The sequence below is a fragment of the Coregonus lavaretus genome, assembly GCF_964263955.1.
Source record: "Coregonus lavaretus genome assembly, chromosome: 2".
In the NCBI taxonomy this organism is placed as follows: Eukaryota; Metazoa; Chordata; class Actinopteri; order Salmoniformes; family Salmonidae; genus Coregonus; species Coregonus lavaretus.
The window spans coordinates 42,498,460-42,513,957 of record NC_139989.1 but is presented as its reverse complement, the minus strand read 5'-3'; the positions used below and the strand labels follow the sequence as shown (position 1 = coordinate 42,513,957).

The following is a 15,498-nucleotide window of genomic DNA, read 5'->3' as shown; positions in this document are numbered from 1 at the left end:
TCATCTGTTCAAGCAAAGTTAAGGTCTCAAAGCTACATTCTGCTCTTTCTCTTTAGTGTTCCTTGTCTAGGTTTGATCACTATTGCTCTGATGCATGTTAGTCTGATATGCCATAGATACAGGTGTACAAAAGCAAGTTCGTCACCAAGTCTTGGCTGAAATACTGTAATCTCGAATGCAGATTCAAGTGATGTTTTCACCTGCTTCATATTATCGTGTTAGATCCAGTCCAAGTACACCAATGTATGTCTGCTTCATTTGAGTCTCATCTGTAGGATCTCTCGTCTACTCTCAATACTGACAATAACCAGCATGATTATATACAGTAAACACTGACGACAAGTGGAGTATGTCTGCATGTACATGCATTCTTATGGATACGTTTCACAGGCTGGTCTCCAACTTTGTACGCTCTTGAATCTTCTACTTGCAGTGTGAAGTGGCTTGAAGCTGTGTAAGAACATGTAGTAAAACCAGAGTTTAAGAATTGCATTTGACTTTGAACACAATGAATGCCTTTGTTGTTGGTAGCTAGTTTGGTCTGTGTTGCCCCCTCAAAAAAATAAAGAATTGTATAATGTACATCTAAATGATGAGTTGGGTCATTGCTGTTGCATACAGTGCAGTTATTTTAACAAAACAAACCAGTATTTGTGATTTTTAAAATTGTATTAGTCATTTGTCAGATAGTTATACTCTTTCAATTCAAAAACAGTCCTTTTTATTCTTTATAGTATGTGAAACAAATCTAGGAGAAATAAAATAATGACCAATAATGGATTCTGGCCATTTGGCAACTCCTCAAACACATGATGTATCTAAAGCTATAATTTGGAAGTGCAATTGACTTCAGAATGTATTCATAGGAAACACAACCCAGAGAAGTTAAAAACTAATCACAATGCTAATCAAAGCAAGGACATACTCTTGTGTATAAAGCACATTTGGTAGAAGTGTATATTACATCAACTCTTGCTACTTTTTCCCCAACACGCTCGGCGCCAGAGGTGTGGTCAACTAGTAGCCATGTGGTCCAGTCTGTTTGTGCTATTAGCAAACTCCTCTCTGTTTATTCAATGTTATGCCAAAGCTGTCTGGCATGACAACAGAAGAGTTGGCTACAGCACATACACTATAAAACCAGGCTAGCTGACTCAACTAGTGTTCTCAGGTAGAGATCCAATTGAACACCAGTTTAGTCTCTCCAGCGATGTCCACACTCATAATTGCAGCATTTGTAGAAGGTTGTCATCGGTTCATCTGCAGATCTTGTCTGAATCTGCATGAAGAATGCTCGGGGGTGCTCACACTTGGGACATTTTTCTAAAGAACACAAACACGAGGGTTACAGTAAATACATACTTGGCTATAAGTAAGAGTGAATATTGCCCATTAGGACCACCTGTCCTCTATAGGTCTGGTGGTGGACACAGGACAGAAGAGGTGGGGCAAATCCAATCCAGCTATGCCATCTGCCGGCCTTTGTGCTACAATCCAGCCAGCCAGTGTTCTATCATCTTAGGCAAGGGTGACCACAGAATGATTTAAATGTTAGCTAAATTATGCAGGTGATTTGGTAACTTACCTGGCGTGGAATCCACATTTTCCCAGGCTGCAGCTCCACCAAGCACATCATCAACCTCTTTCAGTTTGGGATACTTCCTGTTGTTTACCTATGGGAAAGATGGACATATTGATGTATCAATACGTTTTAAAATGATACATTGTAAGAGATAACACATGACAGATATCAATTACTTGGCTATAAGTCTAGGAATTAAGTAAAAGTCAATTTTACCTTCCTAGTTATGTTATGCACGTACGGACATGTGTTGCAGGCGAATCGATAGCATTTCTGTCCTTCCTCTACAATCAACACATTCCCACATGTTGGACAAAACAGAAGCATATTCTCTTCACTAAATTCGTCAGCACAATCACTCTTACAATGTAGCTAAGTTGATACATCTATTTCAATCATTTAGCTAAATGACGAAATTCCTGACAACGTTGTGCGAAACGTTGGTTACATCTAAAAAGGTTCGGGTAAGAAACAACATTTGATTTTGAGAAATATGCTCTTTCTTTATGGTTCTTTGTTAAAATAATTCTAATTTATATTTAAAGTAAACCATATTGTATTATATTAGCAAAAAAGCCCTAGAAATGGAGCAATGATGTTAGAAATAGCAGTATTCCTAGTCGGAACCTCCACTTGGGCTAGTTTGACTCCGGTATGTTGTAGCTGACGTACATGCCAGTAGCTAAATGTTTTAGCATGGATTACAGAGCTTCAGATTTAACCAAGTAGCCTTTTTTATTTTTAAGCTACAGTTTATGTATGTTTTAGTAATCATGTAATATATATTTTACTGTACACTTTGAGTATAAGGTGTGACAATCTTGCATGAAATAGCTAGTTAGCTAACATAAACTGGTCAGCAACTTTAGCTACAAACTCCTATTCACAGTGTAAATGATGGGGGAGGAGACCCAGTCCCTTCACCTGGATAAGGGACTGTCTGTAAAGGAAGAGGAGTTAGGACAGGCAGAGGGGAAAATGAGCCAAGTGGAGGATGAACAACCAGAGGTTGAAGAGGAAGATGAGGAGGAGGATGAAGAAGCATTGCCACACTCTGAATTCCTGGACATCTTTGAAGAAGGACTGGCTCGGCTTGTACAGGACCCTCTACTTTGTGACCTTCCCATTCAGGTTGGTGACCTAATCCATACTGGTGAAATGTATTTATTTGATGATGTAAAGTCCTCCAGCCTAACCAATTTCTCACTACTTTCTGTCGCTTTCCTGCAGGTGACTCTGGAGGAGGTGAATTCCCAGGTTGCCCTGGAGTATGGCCAGGCCATGACTGTCCGTGTATGCAAAGCAGATGGCGAAGTAATGCGTGAGTTTCTGGCTGATCTTTCTAAGTAGAATACCTTTTTTTCCCCTCTTTGAGCAGGTCAAATGAATTATACTAATGTGTGTGTAAGTGAAATTCCAATGTGTGTTGTTCAGCCATAGTGGTGGTGCAGAATGCTATGGTGCTGGATTTGAAGAAAGCCATCCAGAGGTTTATGGAGCTTAAACAGCAACGGGAGGGAGGGGTGAAGCATGTCAGCTGGTAACACACACACACACACACACACACACACACACACACACACACACACACACACACACACACACAGTCTTGTACAACTAACCTTGTGGGGACACACAATTCAGTCCCATTCAAAATCCTATTTTCACATACCCTCACCCTAACCTTAACCCGAAAACCTAACCCTAAAACTAACCCTAGCTCCTAACCCTAACACTAATTATAACCTTAACCCTAACCCCCCTAGAAATAGTATTTCACCTTGTGGGGACTAACAAAATGTCCCCAGTTGGTCAAATGTTTTGTTTGTTTACTATTCTTGTGGGGACTTCTGGTCCCCACAAGTATAGTTACACACACACACACACACACACAGAGTTTTTCTTTTCTTGTGCAGGAGATACGTATGGAGAACCTTTCATCTCGTATTTCAAGGAGAGAAGCTTGATGATGACAAAATGAAACTAAAGGAGTAAGTTTCAATCAAACACCATTGTGATTATATTACATAATGTGCTGCTTTTGTTAACTGAAAACAACATTTCTTGTGTTGTTTTCTTGTCAGTTATGGGATCAGAAACAGAGATGAGGTGACATTCATGAAGAGACTGAGGAAGAAGTGAAACGGAGGTACAGTAGACTTCTGAATTATGATCTCATTCTGAAAGATGTTCACAGGCTGATAGTATGCAAAGTGTTACCATATAATCATGACTGTAACTAATAAAGTGTTATGGCCGTGTGAATGAGAGAAACGTTATTGGAAAGGACCACTGTCTTATGTTCCTGTGGCATTTTCCATTATAATAAGATAATGCACATTTTGAAAGGACTCAACATTTGTATTTCTTGCACTCCCAATGGGAGTATAACACTTGCAACCCTTTTAAATAAATATTGTATGTTTCTAATATTATTGATAATACATTGAGTTGAACAATGAATGACACTGCTCTATGCACTTCTTACTTAGATCTCACTACCGTGGGGAGTCCTGCCTACTGTCAGTTGCCTGCACTGTCCCCGTTGCTTCAGACCTCTATGTTTCAACCTGGAGATGTACAGCAACTATATTCATACACTGACATGATTCAGTTGATGTCTAAAAGGTTTTTCAATTGACATCTCAAAAGTTTTTACATGTTGTAGATATGATTGTGTGGAATGTTTTGTACGTCTCAATTTTGTATTGTTTGGACATATTCTCTGTCATTTTGTACAGTAAAATTGTGCCACTTCAAATATGAATAAAGGCTTCAGTGCTACCAAAACGCCCCTGAAATATCACCTAAATATAGTGAATATGTTTTAGAATTTTATCTCGCTTGAAATCATTTAACCGAAGCTGGCTGTGCAGCCTGGTCTCACAGCGTGAGAGTAGAACCACAATATTTAAATATCTCCTGTAGTCCTTGTTTAAACCAAAACAAAATATTACACTATTTCCTGGAGTACATAGAGGAGCATCACATTTTCCACAGCACAAGCTGGGAGCAACCATTGAAACCCGGTAAAAATATGTATTGTCTCTTTACAGTAATCATTTAATTTGCAGCAGCTAAGATGGATAAGAGAAAATGTGAAATCTATTTCTTATCTTTGCAATCTTGGGTTTTAGCAATGTTGGTCACAATCTATCTGACTTGTACAAACATATTAGAACATGATCTCCTCACATTAGTTTGTCTTGGTATGAAATATGTTTAGATGTGCACGGTTGATGCTTACATTGATACATAAAGTTAGTGCTATTGGCTTGTCATCCAAGTGTTGGATAACAGGAATAGAGATACATTCATATCAATTATATAACTTCATTACCCAATCATCTGAACTTGCTTGGAAAAATGTAATTGTTGGCCCAACACTATATAGTTCAAGCTTCAGCAAGGTTCTGGGCGACTGGCATGTGTTTCAGACTGGACTTCTTGATTGGTGGCATTGACTGGTGGCATATTATTATTATTATTATTATTATTATTATTATGTGGCAGGTGGTAAGTCAAAGAATTATGAAATGTTCCACCTTTGTGATGTCTGATCTGATGCTGGTGGGTTTTTTTCAGCTCCCAGGATGTCTGGCTCTTCTGAGCACAGGGAGCTGGAAAGGATCTCCATGGAGATGAACCAACTGTCATTCAGGAGGCAGCAGCTTAACGACCGCAGGAACATGCTGACCATCCTGCAGGAGTTCAGGAACCGCTCCAACCCCAATAGCACAGGTAAAGAGGAAATTCACTGTCTAGAACTGCTATTATTGAGTAAATGCACATGGCAGGCATGGATGTACTGTGTGATGTGGCCTCTAGCTATGATCCAGCAGGGCTGATGTGTTCTATCACCTACTCCCTCTGAGACTTGTATTACCTCTCTGTGTCCAGCAGAGGGCTCCAAGCAGCAGATTGAGATTCAATGCATCGACCAGGAACTGCAGGAGCTGTCTGAGAAGAAGAGAGAGCTGCAGGAAAGCCAAGATAACATTCTCCATTCCAAGGACCAAAGAAAAGGTGTGTCTACTCTACCTACGTTATGGTGATACAGTCCTCACACAGCACTCTCTTAATACTCAGACTCTGATCATGATTGTCTCCCTTTGCAGAGTGCATCATCAGTCAGGGGGGCTTGTCTGTTCTCCCTGTCACCTCTGTTGTCTTTGTTGAAGCTCCACCCTGTATACCAGGTGAGTCACTTGGACTGAGAGTCAAATGAGGTCTGAACTTTGTGGGTTATTTCAAGCGGTACCCCCATTTTGCTACAATTATTTTCCTGGCCTGCTTAGATCAGAGGCTAGTCCTATAGATGAGTGATGTCATATGGTCACACCTACACTCCCTCCATAGCTCCGGAGGTGATCCTGGACATCCAGAAACTTCCTCCCTTCTCATCTCAGACCCAGTGCCCAGAGTGTCGACAGTTCATCACCACAGAGATTGTCACTTCAGTTGGCAATGTGGCCTGTCTAGTCTGTGTCACAATGTCTATACTTGGGTGAGTTGACCTACATTGTCTTACTGCTGTGTTACTAACAATCGTCTGCCATCTTTGAATGCAGGATGTCGACAATGCTGTGTTTTCAACTCTATGCTTCATCTAGAGTTGGTAGGATATTTCGGTTAACAAAGAATAGGAGGACTGCTTAGGTCTCACCTAAGTAGAGGTGCCAACAAAAGTGCTCTTCAGAGACTACATTCCAGTTATTTGTTTCCTGCAGTACTATGCAAATTTCAGTTTGGACAAAAGCCAGTGCCTTTAGGCTAGTGTCATGTCTGATAATCACATCACCTGATGGAATCCAAAGTTTGAAACTGTCGTTTCTGGTCTCTTCTCATTCAGCTGTGTGGCTGGTTGCTGCCTTATCCCTTTCTGCATTGATAACTTCAAAGATGTCACGCATAGATGTCCTAAGTGTCGAAGTTCAATAATCACCATCACAAAGCTCTGAGGTAAGGGCCCACATGTACACAGAGACTGATAAACAGGTCTCAGACTGGGATTGGAGATCTCCCCATGTGATGATGAGGCATCTACCATGGATCTGAGGTGACCCATTTAGGGTTCAGGAGACACCCTTTCCCATCATGCAGATATAGGACAGCAGTGGATGGGGGGGAAATGGACAATGGATGTTGAATTGAGCCAAGCCATAGTGAAACATGTTCTGCTGAGTGAGAAGAGATCATAAATTCCCAACAACTGTACTGTTGGTCAGTGTCACTCCCATCACTCCTGTGATGATGATGCATCCATACTGTGACAACTGTGGCTGGATCCTGTACATTTTAAGTTAGTATGTATTGCATTGTTCTTAGAATAAAATGTCTTCATCAATGCAATTTATTAGAGAACAACTGCATTAAAATGTTTTTGTTGTTGTATTTTTATTGTGCTGCAAAAAGCCTGTGTGAATTGTAAAACATCAGAGGAAAATAGTGTTTCAAGGTATGTGAACTCTAAAGCTGTATGTGCCTAGTGGTGGCTGTGTTAGGAACTCCTTGATAAACGAAATGTCACATGATTTTATTTACTAAACACAACTGAATGATTTTCACACACAATGTACATTACCATTTTTATTGACACAAAGGCTATATATACATAATGGGTATACAGTAGTACGCACACTGTATACACCAAACAGTCTTAATACAAAAGAGCTCAGATGTGCTACATTTGTATAAAATAAAATGCATGACATAAAATATATACACAATGTGCAAAATGTATGGCATACTAACTATGTATCACTATTGCGGGGGGGGGGCTATACTAGTATAGTACAAATTAAATTACTTCTGGTTCCAGCACATTCTCCCTTTCTTTAGTTTGGACACATGATCAATGGGTGACAGACGTTGAATAGTAAAATGAGGCACCGATGCTCAGACAAAAACAAAGTTGTGCACAAAGACAATGTTTTTTTGATTAGCTACCCATTTTTTATCCACTCAGTGTAAACTGCTTTGCAATTTAAGTGCTTTTGTCAGTTTTTCTAACAGAAATGTGTGAAATTGAGGCTCTTAAAGGCCCAGTGCATTCAAAAACATTTTGATTTTCCTGTGTTATATACACTGAGTGTACAAAACATTAGGAACAGCTTCCTAATATTGAGTTGCACCCCCTTTTTCCCTCAGAACAGCCTAAATTTGTCGGCGCATGGACTACAAGGTGTCGAAGTGTTCCACAGGGATGCTGGCCCATGTTGACTCCAATGCTTGCTTCTCACAGTTGTGTCAAGTTGGCTGGATGTCCTTTGTAGACATTCTTGATACACACAGGAAACTGTTGAGCATGAAAAACCCAGCAGCGTTGGAGTTTTTAACACACTCAAATCAGTGCGCCTGGCACCTACTAGCATACCTCGTTCAAAGGCACTTAAATCTTTTGTCGTGCCCATTCACCTTCTGAATGGCACACATACACAATCCATGTCTCAATTGACTCAAGGATTACAAATCCTTCTTTAACCTGTCTCCTCCCCTTCATCTACACTGATTGAAGTGGATTTAACAGGTGACATCAATAAGGGATCATAGTTTTCACCTGGAAAGAGCAGGTGTTTTGTACACTCAGTGTATGTTTCAACACTGAGGTTGGAATAATACTGTGAAAATGATAATAATGCCATTGTAGTCTAAGAGCTGTTTAAAAAGACCGCCTGAAATTTCAGCCTGTTTACGTGGGATGGAGTTTTGGTTTGCCTGGTGACATCACCTGGTGGTAAATTAGTTAATAGACCAATAAGAAAGAGTTCCAAACCTCTCTGCCAATAACAGCTAGTTTTCAGTTTCCCCCTCCCTACTCAGACCACTCCCAGACAGTCCTAGCAAAATTATTGCTAGAGAGATTGCTCTTTGCTAAGAAGCTTTTTTGGGATAATTTTAAGTGAAAACAATCATAGTAAGGTACTTAATTGTTACTCCGAAATGATTTGATATTGAGGTAAAAACGGCTGCATTGGACCTTTAAGTAATTTTCTTTGGTAGGGGACAGACAGGTAGGCTGTAATTTATCAAAACCATTGAAATTACATACTTCTTTAGCACCGTCTGCAATGTATTTCCAAGGAATTCTTATGCTGTCGTTGGTGCTTCAAACTTATCATGCTGAATAGTGTTTTAAAGCTTCTTCCATGTTTTGGGGCTCTACTAAATTGCTGAAATGTTTCTGTGTTTCTAAAGGCAGTTATCCTTTGTGTAGCTCAGACTGCTTGATTAAGAGGACTGCCACCTTTTGCAAAGTCAACCCGTCTGTAAACTCCTCTGGCTTAACCCATTTCAACCATTGGTTTCAACACTCTTCAAATGCTTTCACATTTTATCTTTGGCCAGTATATATCACTGTAATGTAATTTTTAACTACAGGTGTACGATTGCAATAATAATGTATGATTTTGACCTAAAAAAGACTTCAACTGGGAGTGAGGAGTGAAACCAAAGGCTATTCCAACAGTGTGGAGATCATTTTAATACTCATCTATTGGTAATAATGGTACCTATGGATCACGCACTGCTTTGTTTTGAAATGTGTTTTGAAAAGTTGCCTCTATTTATGTGATGATGTGAGTGACTGAAATCCCGACCCTACATAACCTGCTGGACTAAGGCTTCATGAATAGAGGCACATCAGGCCTACTACAACACAATTATACAATAATTATGCTTACATGAACATTTGAGTGTCAAAGACACCTGAACCTGCAGGACTATGGCCACAAATATTGCTAAGCTGATCACAAAAGCACAAGACAGCCTTGAACCACCTCTGCTGATTCACTGTGACGCACTGGCTTGTCAAACTGAATGATGTCAATTTGTCTGTGCTCAGTATATCAGCCAACTAAGACAGTATATTGAAGAGAGCAATGGAAATGCTGAGGGGAATTTACTGGCTATATTTCTGGCAGTTCCTAGAGTCAAAACAAGCAAAAGTGATATGCAACACAGATGTGCAGTGCACAGACACACACCAGCTCTCACTCATGTGCACTGCACACCACACATAAACAAGCAAAATTCAGCTGATCTGTACATTGGGATAGATCCACTCCAGACTTGACAATAGGGTTGAGAGAGAGAACATTTTCAAAGGCTCTTTTGTCAATCCTATAAAGGACATACGCCTAGACCTGGCTAGGTACAGCAGTGCTGTGGGATGCTGTGCCACCTATTGTGACCCCATGGACACTAAGGCAAAGCACGTTGCAGCTTGGTAAACAAACTCACATTGGCCCTACGCTCCCCACACAAGAATAGAGTAAGAACAACAGCTGCCAGAAATGTGACGCCTCTCAACTTCTAATTCAGATGAATTCAAGAGTTCTCAGGCCGACAGCTCTCTTATTGTCAACCAATGACACTAAATGTGGGTTTTGTGCTCTCACTGTTTTCTCTTACATGATATAAGGCTGCTTACTGTTAACACTTCACTTTAAGTAGTAATCACTCTGTGTACTCTGTGGAAATTCTTTGGTTGAATTAAGTGAAAGCAATGCCTTGATAATAGCAAGATATTTGCCAAAAGGTCTTATAAATAAGGCACAATGCAATATGTGCAGTCTTTTAGCATCTGTGTCCCATTTCCTCCTATGATGGGAATCGCATGGGGGCACTGAGTAAAGCAAAGGCAGTTATTTCAAAGCCATAATGCTAAGCTAATACCACATTCCAATAGGTCATACATACACAGGACTGTAATACAGCTGCCTTAGTGATGTATGCAGCAGAGCAGACAGACTCCTGCTACTGTAGACATAGGCTTATAATATCTACAATCTCTCTGCGCTGTCTGTCAAATTTATCAAATTTAAAGTCAGTCAGTAACCATGCCACTGTGGTGCAGTCAGAACCAGGCGTGAAATTCTCTGTAACACCTGGGTCAACATCTGTTTCCACTAGCAAGTTCTCATCCTGAGCCAGGATCACATTTCCTGGTCCCACTCCTTATCTACTGTAACGCCATTTCAGTAGAGACCACCCTTCCTCAGACCAGGTCCTCTTCTGAAAGAGACCACAGGGGGAGATCAACCTAATCATACCACTGATCTATACCACGGTCAGCCCAGCGGGTGCTTTGCCTTCCTTAGAATGAGTGGCTGTTATGAGGGCCGATACCTCAGAGGGAAACAGCTATATTGTATATCCAATGAGGAAGGCGGGTCCATGCCTCTAGCACTCTGAGCTGCTCAGAGCAGTGAGATCCACCACCACTGCTGCTGTAGCCCTGCACAGAACTGCCCACAGAGACTCAAGGCCAGCAGCACTGCACTCTCCTCCCCCACCTCCACTGGAGGAGGACTGGGCTCTCCGTCTCACTTATCAGTATGTGTGTGTCTCTCCCTGACAGCCCTCTGTCTGAACAGGCCTGTTTGGGGGCAGGGGGTCACATTGACGCCCCTTAGTCCCAGTGTAGCTGCAGGTCATGGGAGTCCAGGAAGTCAGAGGAGAAGACCCCAGACGGGGGAAGGCCCAGTGGGTTGAGCCCCCCCGTCGGCCCGGGCATGGTCAGGTCCAGCCACTCCATGTTGTCCAAGTTGGTGTGGTCCAGGTGGTAGCTGGAGGGGGGTGCACTGATGTTGTTGAACCCGGTGGTGTCTGTGTCCATGTCCATGGGGGAGTGGGGGGAGTGCTCCAGCAGCTGGCTGTGCAGCTCCTCCATCAGCCTCAGTGTCCGGGGCTCAGTCTCCCTAGCCAGCGTGCCATCCAGGAAGGCCTCCAACTGGTTGTCTGTGGCCAGGGCTGTCAGGCTGGGTGGGGCCGGGGGGTTCAGGGTGGGGACGGGCCGGGCCACCTGGATCTGGGGCGGGGGGCGGGATAGCACCGTGTTGAAGGGCAGGGTGGTTACACTGGCGGTCACAGGAAGCAGCTTGTCTGGAAAGGAAGGGTCCTGTCTGATGAAGGGGGAGATCTCTGTAGAAGAAGGAACATGGGCGATAATGGATTAATGGACAGGGAGGGACTGATTCAGCTGTCTCAATGGAGAAGAGGAGACCCCAACTATAGTCAAGTATTTTTCTCACCTCCACTCTCGATCAACACGTCAAACAGGTCGTCCATGTGCTGGCTGGTTGCAGTGGGAACCTGCATAGACAATAAAGACCAGTAAATACCTGCCTTAACGCCTAACAGACCTAGCGGGTCAGTCCAGTGTGTTTTAGTAGTGTTATACAAGCTGTATTACCTGTGCAGCAGTCTGCATTCTGCGTGTCTGTTTAACGGCCTCTTCGTAGCGTGGCGGGTCCTTACTCTTTGGGACGTGGTTTGAGAAGTTGGGCTGGCAGGGAGAGGGGGACTGATAAACAGAAAAAACTATGAGCTCTAACCCCTATAAGCTGTAAACAATGCGGTTCACATATTCAACACAACTAAATGAATACATGTAGATAAGATGTGTATACGTAATACAGTATTTAAACAATACCTTCTTTGTTGGACCATTGGGGACTGCTTGGTTGGACGAGGCCCTGGAAGGGGACCTGCTCCCTGGGGAGGTGTTTAGGAAACACTGGGAGATCTCTGTCTGACCAGGGCCTGCTCTGAACTGGAACCCAGAGCCTGAGGTGGTGGTGCACAGTGGGACTGTCGTCTGTAGAGGAATGATGAACAGTGGTTAACCCTGTGGTACACGCTCCCTCTGGGACAGATACATACTGGTCAGCTGTAGTAGTAAACACTCCCCTTAGAAGGCACACAGTGGTTAGACAGGGTAGACACTTTCTCTGGGAGGAATAAAAAGTGTTTATGTATTATTATGTGGTAGTACACATTCTTTAGGAACACAATAAAAGGCATGGGCAGTGCAGTGCTAAAAGAGTTGTGTTTCTGGGTGTGAGAGCACTCTTCAATGAGTGTTGTGCTGCAGTTGCTGTTGCTAATTCTGTCTGGCTGTTGGTTCGGCCCAGTGCAGCTCTGCAGACCTGGGTTCAAATAGTATTTGACATCTTTCAATTAAGTACTGTTTGCTTAAGCTTGCATTTGAGTGACCGATGGATGGGGTGTGCACTTTTGGGACTATCCAATTGGTTTAATTATGCCGGACAAGCCCAGTCAAACACAGCTTAAGTATTTGAAGGAAAACAAATGCTATTTGAACCCAGGTCTGGTCCTATAGACTAGAGCAGACAACATAGTCTACTGTGCTGTCTGCCTGGCCGTCAGTCAGCACCTGCTCCAGTAACCGGAGCATAGACGGCCTCCGGCCCTCCTTCTGATGTGACTAGGAGAGGAATTCATCACCCTGGCCAGGCCTGCTATTACCTTGGCAACACACTAGATAAATCACCCAGAGAAGAGCATATTAAAGAAGTTGGAGAGAGAGACTCTCTGCTTTCAAAACACGGCTAATGCCCTAAGAAATGTGATTAGGCCGGCCCATCACAATAGAATGTAATTTATAAAGTGCTCTGGAAATGGTGTTATCCCAGAAAAAGGGCACAAAAACAGGATGTGCAATTAATTCAGCGGAACAATTCATCCACAGACAGCTATTTATTTAGTTTATTTAGTTTGGTGCAGCACACAGCCCATGGAGAGTACTATAACCCAATACACAGAGACACTACAATACAGGTGGGTAAAATGGTGGCTGCTGACAGTAGCTTGGGGAATATCCCACTCTAAATATGGGATTGGAGTAAAGTAAACCATATATTCTCACCTGTGCCATGGGTTGGGTCTGGGTGGTGTGTTGTTGTTGCTGGGGTGCTGAGGCCTCTGTTTTCTGGATGAGGCCTGGAGCTGCAGTGTTAACTGTGGTCTGCAGGACCGGCTCTCTGACCTGCAGCTTAATGCTGTTGTTCGGTAGCTGGATGGTGGCAGTGCTGGTGGGCAGGGAGACAGGCAGCAGGATCTGTGTTCCAGGCTGGCCAGACAGCGGGGTCTGAGGCTGGGGCTGTCTGATGACCTGAGGCACCTGCTGGTGGCTGATGAAGAACTGAGGCAGGGGGGACGTCTGCACCTGGCCTGAGCTGGGCTCCTCCTGTTTCACCACTGCGCGTGGGCTATGCGCAGAGGCGGAGCAGTTTGAGGCGGCCCTGCCCTCTTCTTTGACCTGGGCCAGGGCCATGGGGGCTGGAGGGCTGGGCTGACCCCTCTTCTCCACCTCTAGCTGCATCTTCAGCTCCTCCACCAGCCTCTGCTCCTGCTCCAGCTTCCACATCAGCTCCTCGATCTGACGCTCCTTCTCGTGCAATCGCTGGTCCTTCTCTGAGGTTCTGGTCTCCATGGGGCTGTCCTCCAGGGGGCCTTGGTGGGGAGACGACCCAGAGGGAGTGGGCCGAGCTGGGGAAAGAGCTCCTGGCATCCCAGCCTCCTCCATGCCCAGGCTGGAGACCTCTGAGGGCGCGGGGGACACAGGGGGTGTGGAGCTCATGCTCTCCGGCTGTGGGGCCCCTGTGTGGCCTGTCAGCTCCATGGCAGTGGCAGCCTGGCTGCTGGGGCTCTCTTGATAAGGCTTTAATCTCTCTATCAGGTCAGTCTTGGTGCCAGACACCGGAAGACCTCGCAGTTTCAGCTCCATCTTCAGCTCAGCTACCTACGGACCAGGGATAATGAACAGTCATGAGTCATCATCATAAAAGACAAGCCCTCTCAATAAATCTCCATACAACATGTCACTGCCTAGGTGATGTGCTGTGCTCTGCCCTGTAATGTATCTATGTTTGAGTAAAATAAGCTACTGTATGTTTTTACGGAGCAGGAGTGAGCTTCACCTTCATTTCATCCAGGTTGGCAGGTAGGACACCAGGCTTGCGGTTTGTAAGAGTCTGGTTAGACCGTGCAGGGGCAGCGCTGGGTAGAGAGACCATGATGGGACTGGACAGACTGCTGCCACTCAGAGACACATTGGAGCAGCTGTTCTGACCCTCCATCGACCTGTAGGAACACAGACAAAAGGAGGAGGGTTTAGTGTTTAGTGTTCGGATGGGAGAAAGAGTTTCCTGTATGTCCCATCATTCACATTCAACAGTCTCCATCCGGGACAATGAAGACAGGAATACTATATCTAAGCCAAACAGAAGCTGTGCAGGAAACGGATGTGGCAGATTACATCACTATTACCCAGGTGTGGACTTATTCTGTTAGGATTGTTTGGTAAATAAAATGACATTGTTCAAAGGAAACAATGTTTGTCTTCCAGGTGTAGCTATGATGTACTGACTGCCCTCAACACAAAGCTATCAGTCAATAAAACTACAACTAGAATGTGAGGGCTAGCCACATTACTTGGCCTACGGTATGCAAGCTGTGGTAACACATTACATTCCAATGTCCTTTTCACAGTGGGCCATACTTGAGTGGGGCAGGCAGGATGGCCTGGTAATTATAGTGCTGCTGCTGCTGGCTCAGTATCTGCAGCTGGAGGAACTGCTGCTGCTGATGCAGTAGCCTAGTGTAGGCTGAGTCCATGGGGGCCTCGTTGGGCTCCTGTTTCTGGTCCGGGGGGATGTACTGGTGGTACTTGAGCTTCTTCACCCGCGGCTTGGGGTCCTTATTCTTTTTACTGCGGCTCTTGTCATTGGGTGTCTTTGGCTGGCTTTGCTGCACAGGGAAAAGAGGAACGGTTACAACCTACTGAATACTATCTGGGAGGAGCATTGAAACGTTTTCACTGAAAACCTCAATGGTCCATCTCACAGAGTGGTTTGTGGACATTTTTGGTGATCTAAAGCCTGTTCTGACTGTTATGGATAACGTCTAAACATCTTGCCAGTATTGTGAGGCTTGTACATGAAATTGTGCCCATTTCATACTGTAGTATCAAATTAATAGGTGGGACATTGTGATAACGCCCAGTGAGAAAGACAGGATGGGGAAATGGAATGTGGAAAGGGATGTGAGGTGACCCTTATTGTTCAGTAACTAAATTACAGGATACACATTAAATGGCTTGGTATTTGGGA

The 15,498-nt window shown here is 43.9% G+C and overlaps 4 protein-coding genes across 5 annotated transcripts in view; 2 read left to right on the top strand and 2 right to left on the bottom strand.

The window, feature by feature from the left end:
* Positions 1-704: 704 nt before the first annotated feature.
* LOC311149254 (DNA-directed RNA polymerase III subunit RPC10) lies at positions 705-2,019 on the bottom strand. The gene is made up of 3 exons (XM_084186358.1): positions 1,799-2,019; positions 1,586-1,673; positions 705-1,323 (listed from the first exon to the last, which is right to left on the bottom strand). Exons 1-3 carry the CDS (start codon positions 1,907-1,909, stop codon positions 1,196-1,198), a joined length of 327 nt encoding a protein of 108 aa, XP_084042484.1. The 5' UTR covers positions 1,910-2,019; the 3' UTR covers positions 705-1,195.
* A 214-nt stretch (positions 2,020-2,233) lies between these two features.
* On the top strand, positions 2,234-4,379 carry LOC311149245 (U11/U12 small nuclear ribonucleoprotein 25 kDa protein-like). 2 transcript variants are annotated; one of them, XM_084186335.1, is made up of 6 exons: positions 2,234-2,713; positions 2,813-2,903; positions 3,017-3,122; positions 3,499-3,573; positions 3,667-3,731; positions 4,075-4,379. In XM_084186335.1, exons 1-5 carry the CDS (start codon positions 2,477-2,479, stop codon positions 3,722-3,724), a joined length of 567 nt encoding a protein of 188 aa, XP_084042461.1. In that variant the 5' UTR covers positions 2,234-2,476; the 3' UTR covers positions 3,725-3,731; positions 4,075-4,379. The 2 variants fall into 2 exon arrangements, with proteins under 2 accessions (XP_084042461.1, XP_084042462.1); XM_084186336.1 differs by having other exon boundaries at positions 2,251-2,713; positions 3,023-3,122; positions 4,075-4,366.
* LOC311149238 (uncharacterized protein) lies at positions 4,134-7,401 on the top strand. The gene is made up of 6 exons (XM_084186325.1): positions 4,134-4,210; positions 5,168-5,323; positions 5,486-5,608; positions 5,701-5,781; positions 5,942-6,089; positions 6,435-7,401. The coding sequence occupies exons 2-6, from the start codon at positions 5,176-5,178 to the stop codon at positions 6,541-6,543; spliced, it is 609 nt and encodes a 202-aa protein (XP_084042451.1). The 5' UTR covers positions 4,134-4,210; positions 5,168-5,175; the 3' UTR covers positions 6,544-7,401.
* Positions 7,159-15,498, bottom strand: part of LOC311149206 (myocardin-related transcription factor B-like) — a 25,146-nt gene continuing 16,806 nt past the window's right edge. Inside the window, exons 8-14 of the mRNA XM_084186291.1 lie at positions 14,889-15,136; positions 14,308-14,470; positions 13,254-14,129; positions 12,018-12,182; positions 11,778-11,888; positions 11,617-11,677; positions 7,159-11,506 (exon numbers count right to left, since the gene is read on the bottom strand). Of these exons, the coding sequence (XP_084042417.1) occupies positions 10,995-11,506; positions 11,617-11,677; positions 11,778-11,888; positions 12,018-12,182; positions 13,254-14,129; positions 14,308-14,470; positions 14,889-15,136 (2,136 nt within the window). The 3' untranslated portion in view covers positions 7,159-10,994. The remainder of the gene's footprint in view (positions 11,507-11,616; positions 11,678-11,777; positions 11,889-12,017; positions 12,183-13,253; positions 14,130-14,307; positions 14,471-14,888; positions 15,137-15,498) is intronic.

Coding starts and splice junctions, on each gene's coding strand:
- LOC311149254 (XM_084186358.1), bottom strand. CDS start 1,909: ATGCTTCTGTTTTGTCCAACATGTGGGAATGTGTTGATTGTAGAGGAA. Junction 1,674..1,798: donor TGCATAACATAACTAGGAAG/GTAAAATTGACT, acceptor TCTTTCCCATAG/GTAAACAACAGGAAGTATCC. Junction 1,324..1,585: donor AAATGTGGATTCCACGCCAG/GTAAGTTACCAA, acceptor TGTGTTCTTTAG/AAAAATGTCCCAAGTGTGAG.
- LOC311149238 (XM_084186325.1), top strand. CDS start 5,176: ATGTCTGGCTCTTCTGAGCACAGGGAGCTGGAAAGGATCTCCATGGAG. Junction 5,609..5,700: donor TTCCAAGGACCAAAGAAAAG/GTGTGTCTACTC, acceptor CTCCCTTTGCAG/AGTGCATCATCAGTCAGGGG. Junction 6,090..6,434: donor GTCACAATGTCTATACTTGG/GTGAGTTGACCT, acceptor CTTCTCATTCAG/CTGTGTGGCTGGTTGCTGCC.
- LOC311149245 (XM_084186335.1), top strand. CDS start 2,477: ATGATGGGGGAGGAGACCCAGTCCCTTCACCTGGATAAGGGACTGTCT. Junction 2,904..3,016: donor AGCAGATGGCGAAGTAATGC/GTGAGTTTCTGG, acceptor TGTGTTGTTCAG/CCATAGTGGTGGTGCAGAAT. Junction 3,574..3,666: donor GACAAAATGAAACTAAAGGA/GTAAGTTTCAAT, acceptor TTTTCTTGTCAG/TTATGGGATCAGAAACAGAG.